The 16,348-nt window shown below is 41.9% G+C and overlaps 2 protein-coding genes across 2 annotated transcripts in view; both read right to left on the bottom strand.

The window, feature by feature from the left end:
- Positions 1–7,876: 7,876 nt before the first annotated feature.
- Positions 7,877–16,348, bottom strand: part of LOC131192697 (zinc finger protein 723-like) — a 33,582-nt gene continuing 25,110 nt past the window's right edge. Inside the window, exon 6 of the mRNA XM_058172108.1 lies at positions 7,877–9,780. Within this exon, the coding sequence (XP_058028091.1) occupies positions 8,249–9,780 (1,532 nt within the window). The 3' untranslated portion in view covers positions 7,877–8,248. The remainder of the gene's footprint in view (positions 9,781–16,348) is intronic.
- LOC131192823 (zinc finger protein with KRAB and SCAN domains 3-like) lies at positions 12,499–15,797 on the bottom strand. The gene is made up of 5 exons (XM_058172373.1): positions 15,631–15,797; positions 14,608–15,204; positions 14,224–14,338; positions 14,040–14,107; positions 12,499–12,593 (listed from the first exon to the last, which is right to left on the bottom strand). The coding sequence occupies exons 2-5, from the start codon at positions 15,010–15,012 to the stop codon at positions 12,555–12,557; spliced, it is 627 nt and encodes a 208-aa protein (XP_058028356.1). The 5' UTR covers positions 15,013–15,204; positions 15,631–15,797; the 3' UTR covers positions 12,499–12,554.

Raw genomic sequence — 16,348 nt, forward strand, 5'->3', positions numbered from 1 at the left:
CTTCCCAGGCTGAGCAGCTGAAGGGCCTTTCCCGGCTCCCTCCTTTCCAAAAAGTTGTGTCTCCATCCTTTCTCTCTCCTGCAGAGCAACTCTAAATGGCTCCAAGGACTCTTCTGGGTCTCCAGATGCCTTTTCCTTCACAGGAGCATTTCTGGTGCCTCAGGATTCTGATCCCTCCAAGTTAATCCGCTCTTTTGTTTCCCCCAAGAAAAACTTTTGCCTTGCAAAGATTTCAAATGGCTTCGAGTTTCTGTATCTGAGATGGAAAGAAAAATAAACGCCAAGGATTAGAAAGTAGAATTTAGCAATTAAACAACCTTCACCCAACCTTCAATCCTTCAATCAAACCCCCACCACTCAACCACACTCCAATCAAATCATTCAACCATCCATCAAACAAGGCATCCATCCATCTATAAATTGAAACACCCATTCACCCATCGATCCACCTGCAAATCCTCAACTACCAATTCAAAACCTCCAATCATCCAACGATCAACAACTCATTGCTCAACCAACCTACCTTCTACCACCTGTTACAAAAAACCCTCAATCAACTACAAATCAAAACTAGGTATGCACGCCCCTTACCTCTCCTACACTAAATACTACAGGTCTCAAATGTAAATTAATAAATGCAAGAAGTATTGTAAACAAATTACCTGAATTTATCCTCTTATTAAACAATGGTACATTTGACATCATATTTGTTTGTGAAACATGGCTAAACTCATCCTTCAATGACTCTGTTATTTCAAACAAAGAATGCCAAGTCCTTCGATCAGATCGTGAACACCGCAGAGGTGGTGGAATAGCTATCTTTTACAAAAAATCACTGAACTTAAAAAATATTCAAGTTGCTCACAAACTCTCTCTACCTGAAACTATTGTATGTGACCTGTCCACCAACACCACACTTAGATTCAGGGGCTACAGAGCCCCTGACTATGACATCACTCATGCAAATACGTTAACCTCACTACTAATATGGGCTACCTCTTGCCCATATCCTCTCATCTTCCTGGGAGACCTAAATCTACCTTCTATAAACTGGATAACAAATGAATGTACAACTGAACCAATCCATACTACACTATACAACGCAGTTACAAACCTTGGCCTTGAACAACTAGTAACTAACAATACTAGACTCATGAACTGCCTTGACCTCATCTTTTGAAATAACGCGAACACAATTTATGTGTAAAAGAACCCTTTTCCAACAGTGACCACTGCATGATAGACTTTTATCTAAACATACGCCCTCGCATAAATCATCACAACAATAGTACTCCAAACTACAATTAAAAAAAAGCCAACTATGACCTTATAAACAATGATCTGTCATTTCTTGACTGGCAAAATCTATTCTCAACCTGTATCACTGTAGAAGACCACTATAAAGTATTTCTACTTGAAATCAATAAAATCATCAAACTATACGTACCACAAATCAGCACCAAAATCAAAAAGAAAAGCAAATTACCCATATCAATAAAAAGCTGCAATCCAAAAAATCCCTCTGGAAAAAAAAAAAGGGTTATGTAGCAAACTTCAAAAACCGCTACAAGAATATTTGCAACCAAATAAAAACAGAATGTAACACTTACCACACCAAACAAGAAGACCTTCTACACACTAATTCCAATCGTGCTTTCTATAATTTTGTGAACAATAAACTTAAAGAAACAAGATCCATCCCACCACTAAAAGAACCTAAGAGCAAAGAATGTACTGACAAAACAGTTAAAGCAAACCTCTTTAACACATTCTTCGGCTCAGTCTTTGTAAACAGAGATGGCTCATATCCAACATTCCCCACTCGTACCAAAAATGTTAACAACGACTTAACTCATATAAACATCACAGAAGAAAACAATGACCTAACACATATAGACTTCACAGAAGATAATGTTGAAAAAGCCCTTCGCAACCTGAAACCATCATTATCTATTGGAGCAGATGGACTATGTGCATACTTTTTAAAAAAACTTCCAATTAATATAGCTGAACCCCTAAGCATAATCTTTAATAAAGCCTTCAAAACTAGTTCCCTTCCAAAACTCTGGTCTCTAGCCACAGTCATCCCTATCTTTAAAAAAGGAGATCCAGGCCTAGTTGAAAATTACAGACCTATCTCTCTATGCTGTGTCTCATGCAAAATAATGGAATCTATCATAAACCACTCCATTACACTCCACCTTGAAACAAACAACCTTCTCTCTAATAAACAATTTGGTTTCAGAAAAATTGTCTTTTAACTTACAACTTCTTCACTGCAAAACATATGGACTACCAACCTTGATCAAGGTAAAGCAATAGATGCAATCTACATAGACTTCTGCAAAGCTTTTGATTCAGTAGTACATGATAAACTACTCCTCAAACTAAAATCCTACGGCATTTCGGGACCTTTTCACAATTGGATAAACACCTTCCTGTCAAACAGACAACAAGTGGTCAAAATTGGCAACGCTGTATCAAATCCTGTTCCTGTCAAAAGTGGCGTTCCCCAAGGCAGTGTTCTTGGTCCAACGCTCTTCATACTATACATAAATGATCTCTGTGATCTCATCTCAAGTTATTGTGTTCTCTTTGCTGTGATGTCAAACTATTTAATACTACTAACAATACTTCTACCCTTCAAGAAGACCTTGACTTAGTTTCCGATTGGTCTAAAACTTGGCAACCAAATCTCAACCAGCAAATGCTCAGTCTTAAATATTGGAAAAAGAATCCTATCAACAAGTACAAACTCGATGGTCATTACCTTACTGACGACCCTCACCCTGTCAAAGATCTTGGGTTCTCATATCAAATGACCTAAATGCCAAAGCCCATAACTACATAGCAAAAAGCACTAAAGTAGTAAACCTAATTTTGCATTCTTTTCCAAAACTCTACACTACTAACTAGAGCATACAAAACATTTGCCAGACCTATTCTTGAATACAGCTCATCAGTCTGGAACCCATACCACATCTCTGACATAAATACAATTGGCTCAGAAATATTTTACTAGAAGAGTTCTTCCTCTGAAAACTACAAAATACCTTATACCAGCAGGCTTGAAATCCTGGGATTAGAAAACTTACCTGACTTGACATGACCTGTCTAACACACAAAATCATCTATTGCAATATCCTTCCTGTAAAGACTACTTCAGCTTCAATCGCAATATTACAAGAGCAAAAATAGATTCAAGCTTAATGTCAACCGCTTCAAACTTGATTGCAGAAAATATGACTTCTGTAACAGAGATATTAATGCTTGGAACTCATTACCTGACTCCATAGTCTCTACTCAAAATCCCAAAATCTTCATCCAAAACTGTCTACTATTGACCTCACCCCATTCCTAAGAGGACTATGTGCATAAGAGCACAAAAGTGCCTACCATTCCTGTCCTATTGTTCCCTTTATTATATCAAATTAATATAGCTAATGCATATCTTATATATATATATATATATATATATACATATAGGTCTTTGATTGCTCATGTAATTGAGAATGTCTTGTTTGACAATCTCATTCGTCATCTTCAGGCTTCAGCTGCTTCTGGGGCAAGCAAAGAAGCTGAAGAAGATGACGAATGAGACTTGTCAGACACTCAATTATGGAGCACAACATTTCAAACACCGTGAAAACCTCACTATACATATATATATATATATATATTCTTCATGATATGTTTTTACTTATGACAATGTTTGTGTATACTGTTATGACAAAATGAAATAATAATAAAAACCCTGCTTGAGCCCTGCTCATCCCAGCGCAGGGCCGGGAAGGAGGCGGCTGAGAGGCCCTACTTCTCCCACTCTCAGACAGGATGGGGCCCTGGAGTGAATCCTGCCTCTTCCTCGCCCGGCTTATCTCCTCTCCTGCTGGGCCTCCACAAGGGATTACTCAGGCTCTTGACACGCAGAAGGACTCCACAGATCCCCCACGGCATCCCTGCTTCCCGCCTCCCGATGGCCGGGCGCGGGTCTCTCCCTCCTCCGCCTCCCTTTGCCCGGGAAGAGCCCCCAACTCACCCGGGACACATCAGGATCTTCCCCGCCAGACTCTCCCGCAGCCTCTGAGGGAGCCCCAGGGGTTAAGGAGAGCGAGTGTGAGGTCCTAGAGGGGCAAGGCTCTATGATGTCATTTCCTTCCCAGCCTCTTCTCCAAACGTAGGCGTGTCTTTCGTCCTCCGGTGGGCCAATGGGGAAGTCCCTGATTTTCCCTTCTCTTGGCAGAAGGCGCCCCCTAGTGGATTCTGCGGAAATTTACAGGATTCCCTGCAAAGCGCGGGAAAGAGGAGCGTCTTGAGGAAGAAGCAGGGATGACGGTCAGGAAGAGGAAAGTCCCTCGCCGTCTTCCTCCCTTCCTGCCCAGGAACTGTTTGTGGTGATGGAGAAAATCTCCTGGAGTTTGAACTCAACTCTCTCAAGATCAGCTGCCCTGAAGGCTGAGTAGAGAGATTGGAGGACTCCTCAAACTAAAATCCTACGGCATTTCGGGACCTTTTCACAATTGGATAAACACCTTCCTGTCAAACAGACAACAAGTGGTCAAAATTGGCAACGCTGTATCAAATCCTGTTCCTGTCAAAGTGGCGTTCCCCAAGGCAGTGTTCTTGGTCCAACGCTCTTCATACTATACATAAATGATCTCTGTGATCTCATCTCAAGTTATTGTGTTCTCTTTGCTGACGATGTCAAACTATTTAATACTACTAACAATACTTCTACCCTTCAAGAAGACCTTGACTTAGTTTCCGATTCTAAAACTTGGCAACCAAATCTCAACCAGCAAATGCTCAGTCTTAAATATTGGAAAAAGAATCCTATCAACAAGTACAAACTCGATGGTCATTACCTTTTGGACCCTCACCCTGTCAAAGATCTTGGGTTCTCATATCAAATGACCTAAATGCCAAAGCCCACTGCAACTACATAGCAAAAAGCACTAGTACCTAATTTTAAGCTTCTTTCAAACTCTACACTACTAACTAGAGCATACAAAACATTTGCCAGACCTATTCTTGAATACAGCTCATCAGTCTGGAACCCATACCACATCTCTGACATAAATACAATCGAGCGTCCAGAAATATTTTACTAGAAGGTTCTTCCTCTAACCAAATACCTTATACCAGCAGGCTTGAAATCCTGGGATTAGAAAACTTACAACTCGACTTGACATGACCTGTGTCTAACACACAAAATCATCTATTGCAATATCCCTGTAAAGACTACTTCAGCTTCAATCGCAATATTACAAGAGCAAAAAATAGATTCAAGCTTAATGCCAACCGGTTCAAGCTTGATTGCAGGAAATATGACTTCTGTAACAGAGATATTAATGCTTGGAACTCATTACCTGACTCCATAGTCTCTACTCAAAATCCCAAAATCTTCATCCAAAAACTGTCTACTATTGACCTCACCCCATTCCTAAGAGGACCATAAGTGCATAAGAGCACAAAAGTGCCTACCATTCCTGTCCTATTGTTCCTTTATTATATCAAATTATAGCTAATGCATATTCTTTACTTATATATATATATATATATATATATATATATATATATATATAGGTCTTTTTGACTGTATAATGTCTTGGACTTTAGTCTCATTCTCATCTTCCTCAACTTGCTTCTGGGGCAAGAGCAAGCACTGCCTGAAGATCAATGAGACTTTCAGCTCTCCAAAACACTGAGCCCCAGTTCTAAACAGTGAAAACCTCAGAAAACAAATATATACATATATATATATATATATATATTCTTCATGATATGTTTTTTTTTTACTTATGACAATGTTTGTGTATACTGTTATGACAAAATGAAATAATAATAAAAAAAAACCCTGCTTGGAGCCCCAAGCGGCTCATCCCAGCGCAGGGCCGGGAAGGAGGCGGCTGGAGAGGCCGCCCTACTCCCCTCCCACTCTCGGGAGACAGGATGGGGCCCTCGGGGAGTTGGTGCGAATCCTGCCTCTTCCTCGCCCGGCTTATCTCCTCTCCTGCTGGGCCTCCGCAAGGGATTACTCAGGCTCTTGACACGCAGAAGGACTCCACAGATCCCCCACGGCATCCCTGCCTCCCTCCTCCGGATGGCGGACGCTGGTCTCTCCTCCTCCGCCTCCCTTGCCCGGGAAGAGCCCCAACTCACCAGGACACATCAGGATCTTCCCGCCAGACGCTCCTGCAGCCTCTGCCTGCGGAGCCCCAGTTAAGGAGAGTGCAAGGTCCTAGAGGGCAAGGAGATGTCATTTCCTTCCCAGCCTCCTCTCCAAAGGTAGGCGTGTCTTTCGTCCTCCGGTGGGCCAATGGGGAAGTCCCTGATTTTCCCTTCTCTTGGCAGAAGGCGCCCCCTCGTGGATTCTGCGTAAATTTACAGGATTCCCTGCAAAGCGCGGGAAAGAGGAGCGTCTCTGAGGGAAGGGCAGGGATGACGGTCATAGGAGTAGGAGGAAAGTCCCCTCGCCGTCTTCCTCCCCTTCCTGCCCAGGAACTGTTTGTGGTGATGGAGAAAAATCTCCCTGGAGGGTTTGAACTCAACTCTCTCAAGATCAGCTGCCCTGAAGGCTGAGCAGAGATTGGAGGACGCCTCAAAAGTGTCCATATCATGGGTGGGTTTCAAAACCCGTCGGTACAGATTTGCTTGTGGGCACGTGCACGCATGTGCAGAAGAGTCCAGGCAGGTGGGCGGAGCCTCCGGGGCAAACTGGTAGCAACCCACCACTGGTCCAAATCCTGTCAGAAACAGTCAGGCGGTCAGGAGAGGAGGACCAGGAGGCTCTCTGGGAAGCACAACTTGTGTCTTGCGGTTGTTGCGAACTCGAACTCCAGTCTTAAGTGGAGAAAGGTGGGAGGGTCCACAATCAGGAACATGATTTTATACATTTGTTTTTTATTTCTTTAACTGAATAGAATAGAATAGAATTTTATTGGCCAAGTGTGATTGGACACACAAGGAATTTGTCTTGGTGCATATGCTCTCAGTGTACATAAAAGAAAAGATATGTTCATCAAGGTACAACATTTACAACACAATTGATGATCAATATATCAATATAAATCATAAGGATTGCCAGCAACAAGTTATAGTCATACAGTCATAAGTGGAAAGAGATTGGTGATGGGAACTATGAAATGATTAATAGTAGTGCAGATTCAGTAAATAGTCTGACAGTGTTGAGGGAATTATTTGTTTAGCAGAGTGATGGCCTTGGAAAAACTCTTCTTGTGTCTAGTTGTTCTGGTGTGCAGTGCTCTATAGCGCTTTTGAGGGTAGGAGTTGAAACAGTTTATGTCCAGGATGAGGATCTGCAAATATTTTCACGGCCCTCTCAATCTGCAGTATACAGGTCCTCAATGGAAGGCAAGTTGGTAGCAATTATTTTTCTGCAGTTCTAATTATCCTCTGAAGTCTGTGTTTTTCTTGTTGGGTTGCAGAACCGAACCAGACAGTTATAGAGGTGCAAATGACAGACTCAATTCTCTGTGAGTACGTATGACCCGCTTCTTCCTCGGAAAGGCTGTGCTGTTTAAAAGCTACAGGTTCAGGCATACTAGTAGTTAGCTTTCAGCCAAAATAGCAGTTTAAAAGCTACAATCCAAGAGTGTGCTAACCCACTACATAGGGCTTCAGTGAGTCCCAGTTTGAATACTGTGTCCAGTTCAGGACCTCACTTTAAAAAGATATTGGTAAGATTGTGTGAGTCCAGAGATGGGCAACGTGAGGGAAGGCAAGGAAAGCTCACCACAAGATTAGGACAAAAAGCCCATGAGTTGCCTTTTCTAATTCAGCATCACTATAACCCCCTTCACCTTATGGTTTTCTCTCTCAGTTATTACTCATGTTACATAATGAAGCATGGGAAGGCAGATTTTGACAATATTAAGCAAAGTAAGAAAAGCTGAAACAATAGTAAGAGTTTCAGGACTAATTGCATTTCTGACTGCAACTCTGCTCTAGTGGATATACTCATCAGAGGGAGCTTCTTGAAATGATTAGGGAATCTCCACCACTTAAATATTGGCAGCCACACATCACTTTCAGGCCAAACAATAACCTTTATCTCCAGTGATGCTCATGTTTGCTTTCAAACATCCAATTTAGGAAAAAAAGCACAAGAAAGGATTGGGGAATCAGAATCGAGCTGCAAGGGAACTTTGAACTCTTCTAGTCCAAGCAGGAGATCCTATACCATTTCAGCCAGCTCATTGTTGTGTCAGCCTTTATCCTTTTGAGGTCAGGACCCAGATTCCTGGGGACAATATGCTAACTTTGTAAACTGCTCAGACAGTGGCGTGGTACAGCAGTCTAAAGTGGAATTGCTATTGCTATATACTTTCTCCTGTGTGTGTATCCTTTTATGAGAATTAAGATTACCTCTCTGAATAAAGCTCTTTCCACACTCCATGCATTTAAAGGGTTTCTCCCCTGTGTGGATCCTCTTATGGGAAGTAAGAGCACTGTTCTTAGTAAACATCTTTCCACACTCGGTGCATTTAAATGGTTTCTCTTCTGAGTGGATCTTTTTATGGGAAGCAAGGTAACTGGGTTGAGCAAAGGTCTTTCCACACTCCATGCATTTAAATGACTTTTCTCCTGTGTGGATCTTTTTATGGCAAGCAAGAGAACTGCCTTGAGCAAAGGTTTTCCCACACTCCATGCATTTAAATGGCTTCTCCCCTGTGTGGATCGTTTTGTGGTATTTAAGTCCATTGCTATGAGTAAAGGTTTTCCCACACTCCATGCATTTAAATGGCTTTTCTCCTGTGTGGATCTTTTTATGACAAGCAAGATAACTGCCTTGAGCAAAGGTTTTCCCACACTCCATGCATTTAAATGGCTTCTCCCCTGTGTGGATCGTTTTGTGGTATTTAAGTCCATTGCTATGAGGAAAGGTTTTCCCACACTCTATGCATTTAAATGGCTTTTCTCCTGTGTGGATCTTTTTATGGCAAGCAAGATGACTGCGTTGAGCAAAGGTCTTTCCACACTCCACGCATTTATATGGCTTCTCCCCCGTGTGGATCATCTTATGGGAATTAAGTTTACTTCTATAAGCAAAGGTCTTTCCACACTCCATGCATTTATACGGCTTCTCCCCTGTGTGGATCATCTTATGTGAAATAAGATAACTGCATTGAGCAAAGGTTTTCCCACACTCCATGCATTTAAATGGCTTCTCCCCTGAGTGGATCGTTTTGTGGTATTTAAGTCCATTGCTATGAGTAAAGGTTTTCCCACACTCCATGCATTTATATGATTTCTCTCCTGCTGTTTGCAGGGACTGGGCTGCATGGGCTACAGGTGCTACTGAACACTGTTTCTCCCCAGTGTGAATCCTTTCGTGGGAAGTAAGTTGCCTGCTTGTTCCAAAATGTTTTCCAGATTCCAAACATTTATAAGGCTCCTTGTTTGTGTGAATCACTTCTTGAGATGTAACGAAATTATTTCCAAGAAAATGAATGAATGTCCCATTGTAATTTTGTCTGTTGTGTCTTATAGCATCTTCTCCTTTGTTTTGGATTAAATAGTGTTCGTTTACAGTTTTCACACTTTTCCCAATATATTTTATCCTTATTTTCTCTTGTTGGGCAAGAAAGCCTTGCACTGGAGCATCAGTGGAAGAGGAGCTATCCTGATTCCAATTATTTGACTGATTTCTCTCATGGCTTTCGAATTCAATTCGAATTCCAAACTTCTCCGTTCCATCCTTAGCATTGATCACTTGGAAGAGTTCACAGGAATCATGATTCTCCTGCCCATTATTACCTTCAAAAGAAAAGAGAAACAAAAATGATGACAAGGTTAGAGAAAAAGATCAAACTGTAGAAAGTCAACAAATATTCTTCTGAATTTTTCCAAAATTTCATTATGTTGTATTTTGTATGCTTACAGTGGTGTGATATAGACGTGATGATTTCTATATTCAGGATCATGAAAGCTTTGAAAATATCTAGAAAATATCTTTCTTTACTATTTATTTATTTTTATTTATTTATTTATTAGATTAGTATACCGCCCTTCTCCCTTAGGGCTCAGGGCGGTTCACAGCCAATAAAAATACAAAAAATACATATAGCACAGGTTAAAAACAGTATAAAAAACTAATTCAATATATGGCCTAAAAATTAGAATAAAGTTAAAAAACCCTATTATCTATATATATGCAAATCTCATTCAAAGTCAGTTTTCAGTTAAGGAATAATCAGGGGAACCATCCAGGAAGGAATTAGGAGAAAACTTAAGATTTATTGAGGTTGGTTAATTTCAGCAGAGACCTGTGAGAACTGAAACAATTATGAAACAAGTGCCTTCTTCCCTGGTGTACCTTGGAGCAGCTGCTCCATGGCGTGTGTCTGGTGGGCCGGACCCCTGCTCACCCCATTCCTTGATCCCAGTAATGAGACTCTGGGGCAAAATCCTTTGCTTGAAGCCTCCCATTGACTTCTAAACGCTCTTCATACCAAGACTGGAAAGGTTGGGAGGCTCAAGAAAGGCTACTTCACTGCCCCATAGTCTCATCGGCTTGCAAGGGCTCTTCGGCCAAATCTGGTACAAGCCTCAGTTAGCAGAGAACAGATGCTGAAACTTCTTTAGTGTCAGATCAGACAAGATCAGTAGTGCAAGCTCTAATTCTACTGATCCCATACAATAGTACTTTACGTCTGAGTTTTCTACGAACTGAGGTGGATGCAATATTCCAAGTGTGGCCTTAACAAAGTATTAGAAACTGGAGGACACTGCTGGCTCATATCTAAATGATTGTCCACTAGGACTCCAAGATCCCTCTCACAGTTACTACTATTGAGCGAGGTACCACATATACTCTACCTGTGCATTTTGTTTTTCCTGCCTAAATGTAGAACCTTACTTTTTTCACCATTGAATTTTATTTTGTGAGATAGCTCCCAATGTTCAAGTCTGTCAAAATCCTTCTGAATCTTAAGCCTATTTTCCGGAGTGTTGGCTATTCCTGCTAGCTTGGTGTCGTCTGAAGAAATTCATCTATCTCAAACCATTGATGAAGATGTTGAAGACTTGGACAAAGATTTGCTACCCACGATAGTTCCCTCCATGTAGATGCAGTTCCATTGAGGACTACATGTTGTGGTTGGTTAGTCAGTTACAAATCCATCTCATGGTGATCTGAGCAGAAGTATTTGAAAACGAAGAGGCCTTTTGCCCCAGATCTCGTGCAGCCCTAGTTAGCAGAGAACAGATGCTGAAACTTCTTTAGTGTCAGATCAGACAAGATCAGTAGTGCAAGATTTCTCACTACTTTAGCCCTATGTTTTTTGCAAATGCACCAAAGCAGGCAAAGGAACCGATGGCTCACTATATGGTCACAGGGTAAGTCTTGGCAGGATAGGATTGGAGAATAGGTAGGGCGAATGTTGCAGAACATCTGCTATCATTCCTAAGTATGACCAGAGTTGCACATCTTTTAGGACTGGGTCAAAAGTATTGATAATCATGACTTTGAATGGTCACTAAGTGAACTTCAGAACTGATTTCCTAACCCTAGGATACACTGAATCACTACATGAGGCCTTTGTTCTTGAATTGGGAGAATGTTCTTCATGGCCTGACCATTTCAGAGGACAAAAATACATTCTTCTCACATGACCTCAGGAAAAGATAAAAGCACACCCATTTAACGTCAAATAGGTTTTGTCAATGGTTAGAGATAAGAGGTAGAAATTATATGAAGAAAGAGCATGCTATGTATAAATTAAGCATGAACTTTGTAAGTATGCTAAATCAATAGGATTACAAATAAGCTAATAATTATAAATAATAATATTCTGTTGTACTACTACTAACAGAAAAGTTACAATTTCCTTTGTAAATGTTCCAGAGGATACAAAAATTATATATGAATTAAAAATGACTCAAAACACACATTCTTTTCAGCCTCCTAAGTTCAAATGAAATGGAAAATACAGATAAATGGCAGAAAGAATCTAGAATATTACCACTTTCCTTCCTTGGAGCAGAAGGATTGTTTCTTCTCCTCAGGAAATAATATCAAATTAGTGATTTTTAAATAAAAACTAACTATAATCTGATTGGGGACTAGAAAACTCTTACCCAGAGAGACCATTCTATGGTTTTCAAGCATGACTCAATGTAGCGCTGATCAGGATCCAGTTGAGACCATTCCTCCTCAGAGAACACAGCCACCTCCTCAAGGACACAAGACTCTCCTGAACATGGAAAAAAGAACAGGAGGATTTGCAATATCTGATCATCTTATTCATTGATTTAGACAAGAAGATAGAAGGGGAATTCCTCAAATTTGAAGACAGGACTAAATTGACAGGAATACCAACACTCCAGAAGATAAGCTTGAAATATAGACATATCGACAGATTGGGCCCTATCTAACAAAATAAAAATCAACAGTGAGAAATGAAAGGTGCTACAGAAATAAAAACTAATTGCACAGGCATAGAATAGCTGATACCTGCTCAACAGTAGAAAGTGCAACACGGATCTTGGAGTACTAGTGGACAATCACTTAAACATGAGTCAGCAGTGTGCTACAGTTGCCATGAAGCCCCAACACAATCATAGGCTGCCTTAACAGAGGAATAGAATGAAGACCAAATGAAGTGTTAGTACCAGCTTATAATGTCTTGGTAAGACTACACTTGGAATATTGCATCCAGTATTGGTTGCTACAATGTAAAAAAGATCTTGAGACTCTAGAGAGCAACCAAAACAATTAGGTCCTGAGGCAAACATATAAAGAACAGTTGCTGGAATTGGGTATGTCTAGTTTAATGAAAAGAAGAACTAGAGTGACATGATAGCAGTGTTGCAAGATCTAAGGGCTGCACAAGAGGAGGCCAACCTATTCTCCAAAGCACCTGAAGGTGGGACCAGGATCAAGGAGAGAACTAACTACAACTAAAGAGAAATTTCCTGACAGTGACAACAATTAGTGGAATGACTTGTTCCAGAAGTTGTAAACACTGGAGGTGTTTAAGAAGAAATTGGACAGCCATTATCTGAAATGTTATGGGCTTCCTGTCTGAGCAGGAAAACCTCCAAGATCCCTACCAATTCTGTTATTCTGCTCCATTGCTCCCAAATTCCCAAAGCAAAAATATGCACTAAGCCAAATGGCTGTGCTTCACACAAGTCCTAAGTTTAGCTGAGAAAATGGACAATTCTCAACATTTCTTTGACTGAAGAAATATTTGGGGCAAGTTTTATCAAGTTGATTGATTCTGCAGAACTTTCAGCGCCTTTCATTAAAGTAATCCCACTTCTGGATCAACTGATTTATCACTCTATCGTTTATTGATCTAGTAGTCTGAGCCATTACCGGAATGGGAGAAAACAAAAAAGAGAAAATTCCTGGGACAGTCATTTCTCAGCCTTTGGAAAGCGGAAATGTTTGCTCTCCTAATCCTGGCACAAATCAAGAGGATTGGAAATTATTTTATAGCCCAAAGTACTGCGATTACATGCTCTATATGGCCATTCTATTTGGATTTTGAAATTCTGCTTTATTTTTTAATATGATTTACTTATTTTTTGAACGACAGGTCATAAACAAGGCTTTTTAAAAACGGTAACGTGGCAATGTATTTAGTTATTTTTCATTCGCCTTGCACAACACCAAGTCAAAGAATGACAAAAAGAATGGGTTTCTACCAGTTACCTACCACTGTGATATGGTCATTCTTATCTCTTTTAAAAAATTACTTCTTATAACTCATAGTTGGAAGAGTACCTACTGTAGCAGAACTAGTTAACCAGTGGTCTTTAAAAAACATTTCCTCAACAGAATCTGAGGGTAGAAATGATAAACCATTGTATCCCAATAATAGTCTACAGAGGAAGCTATGCTGGGTGACAGCAACTTGAATCTGCTAATAGGCTGTCCGTGTTGCACAGGAACACAAAAATAATCCAGCCCAAACAAGGGAGGGAAATAGAAAGGACAAACTCTGCACACCCGCTTCATTTCCTGAAGGAAAGGAGAATACAAATCTAATAATTTTTCTCTTTCTTACTTGATTTGGAAGTTCAACTACTGTTTGAGCTCCATCGTAAAAACCAGAAAACTTCATTCTTTGTTCCTCTGTAAGGATAAAATAATTTCAAAATGCATATTTAACAAAACAAGAGGAGGTATATTACAGAAGAGAAGATAAGACAGATCGGGTCTCTCTGGGAAATCGGAGGATCTTCGATTACCTCCTGAAGTGTCCTGACTTTGATCTTCCCAAGGGATCCTCTTGAAAAATAGCTCCTGAGGGGGATTTGATGGATTTTTCTTTCCCTCGGGATCTCTTATCTCCACAGTGCAGCACTTCAAATAGGAGGAAGGAAAAAAGCAGCAGAATTAATGTACATCATCAGAAATAAAATGATACACAATCATATGCTCATCATGAAAAGACGTCATCAAGCCCAAAACAATTGATTCAATATCAATATCAGTAAGGTTGAGTGAGAAAAGAATAGAACAATGTCCTACAAGAATTGGTGGGACATTGCCACATATTATCAATTATTATGGAGGGGTGAAGTATTCAAACACATTCTTTATTCCGTTCTGGGTTCCCTTAAGTGTCTCACCTGCAACTCGACCTGCTCCTTCTGCTCTTCCGCCTGGCTCAAGAGGAAGCCTTCAGCCAGGGCCACTGCCTGGGAGCTGGTCTCTGCTTCACATTCCCTCACCCAGCCCTCCATCTCTGGGGGCAGAAGAGCCAGGAGCTGCTCCAGAACCACCAGGTCCAGCATCTGGGCTTTGGTGTGCTTTTCTGGTCTCAGCCATCGCCTGCAAAAGTCATGGAGTCGGCTGCAAAGTCCTCGGGGACCCTCAGCCTCCCAGTATTGGATGAAATTCCAGGTCTGAACTTCTGAAGGGAGGATGGTTTCCTCCTCCAGGATCTTCTGCCCAGTCCTTGTCCAGAGCTTCCCAGGCTGAGCAGCTGAAAGGCTTTTTCCGGCTCCCTCCTTTCCCAAAGGTTGTGTCTCCATCCTTTCTCTCTCCTGCACAGCAACTCCAAATGGCTCCAAGGACTCTTCTGGGTCTCCAGATGCCTTTTCCTTCACAGGACCATTTCTGGTGCCTCAGGACTCTGATCCCTCCAAGTGACTCCGCTCTTGTTTTTTTCCCCCAAGAGAAAATTTTGGCTTGGAAGGATTTCAAATGGCTTCCAGTTTCTGTATCTGAGATGGAAAGAAAAATAAATAGAATTAGAAAATGGAATTCTGCCACTGAACAAGCTTCACACAACTTGCTTGGAGCCCCAAGCGGCTCATCCCAGCGCAAGGCCGGGAAGGAAGCAGCTGGAGAGGCCGCCCCGCTTCTCTCCCCCTCCGGAGACAGGATGGGGCCCTCAGGGACCCTGGTGCGAATCCTGCCTCCTCCTCGCCCGCTTTCTCTCTTCTCCTGCAGGGCTCCAAGGCTGACCTCCTCCCCACTCGGGCTCCTCTGACACAGGGGAGCCCAGGATCCTCCCTCCTGACATCCGCTTCCCCAGCATGGAGAGGGTGGCTGAGGAGCATGGGTCCCGGGGTGGAAGCCGGAGGAGGGCCAGGCGCTGGGCTCTCCCTCCTCCGCCTCTCTTTGCCTGGAAAGAGCCCCCAACTCACCCGGAGCACGTCTGGATCTCTCCCGCAGCCTCTCCGCCCCTTGCGGAGTCCCAGGGGTTAAGGAGAGCGAGTGCAGTGTCCCAGACAAGCAAGGTTCTATGATGTCATTTCCTTCTCGGCCTCCTCTATAAGGTGTGTCTTTCGCCCTCCAGTGGCCCAATGGGGAATCGCCTGGAGTTCCCTTCTCTTGACAGTAGGCGCCCCCTAGAGGATTTTCCGTAAATTTACAGGATTTTGTGGAAAGGGGGGGGGGAAAGAGGAGCGCGTCTGAGGGAAGGGCAGGGAAGATAACATAACATAACATAACATCAGAGTTGGAAGGGACCTTGGAGGCCTTCTAGTCCAACCCCCTGCCCAGGCAGGAAACCCTACACCATCTCAGTCAGATGGTTATCCAACATTTTCTTAAAAATTTCCAGTGTTGGAGCATTCACAACTTCTGCAGGCAAGTCGTTCCACTGATTAATTGTTCTAACTGTCAGGAAATTTCTCCTTAGTTCTAAGTTGCTTCTTTCCTTGATCAATTTCCACCCATTGCTTCTTGTTCTACCCTCAGGTGCTCTGGAGAACAGCCCAACTCCCACTTCTCTGTGGCAGCCCCTGAGATATTGGAACACTGCTATCATGTCTCCCCTAGTCCTTCTTTTTGTTAAACTAGGCATACCCAGTTCCTGCAACCGTTCTTCATATGTTTTATCCTCCACTTAATCATCTGTTG

This window comes from Ahaetulla prasina, chromosome 2 (assembly GCF_028640845.1).
Source record: "Ahaetulla prasina isolate Xishuangbanna chromosome 2, ASM2864084v1, whole genome shotgun sequence".
In the NCBI taxonomy this organism is placed as follows: Eukaryota; Metazoa; Chordata; class Lepidosauria; order Squamata; family Colubridae; genus Ahaetulla; species Ahaetulla prasina.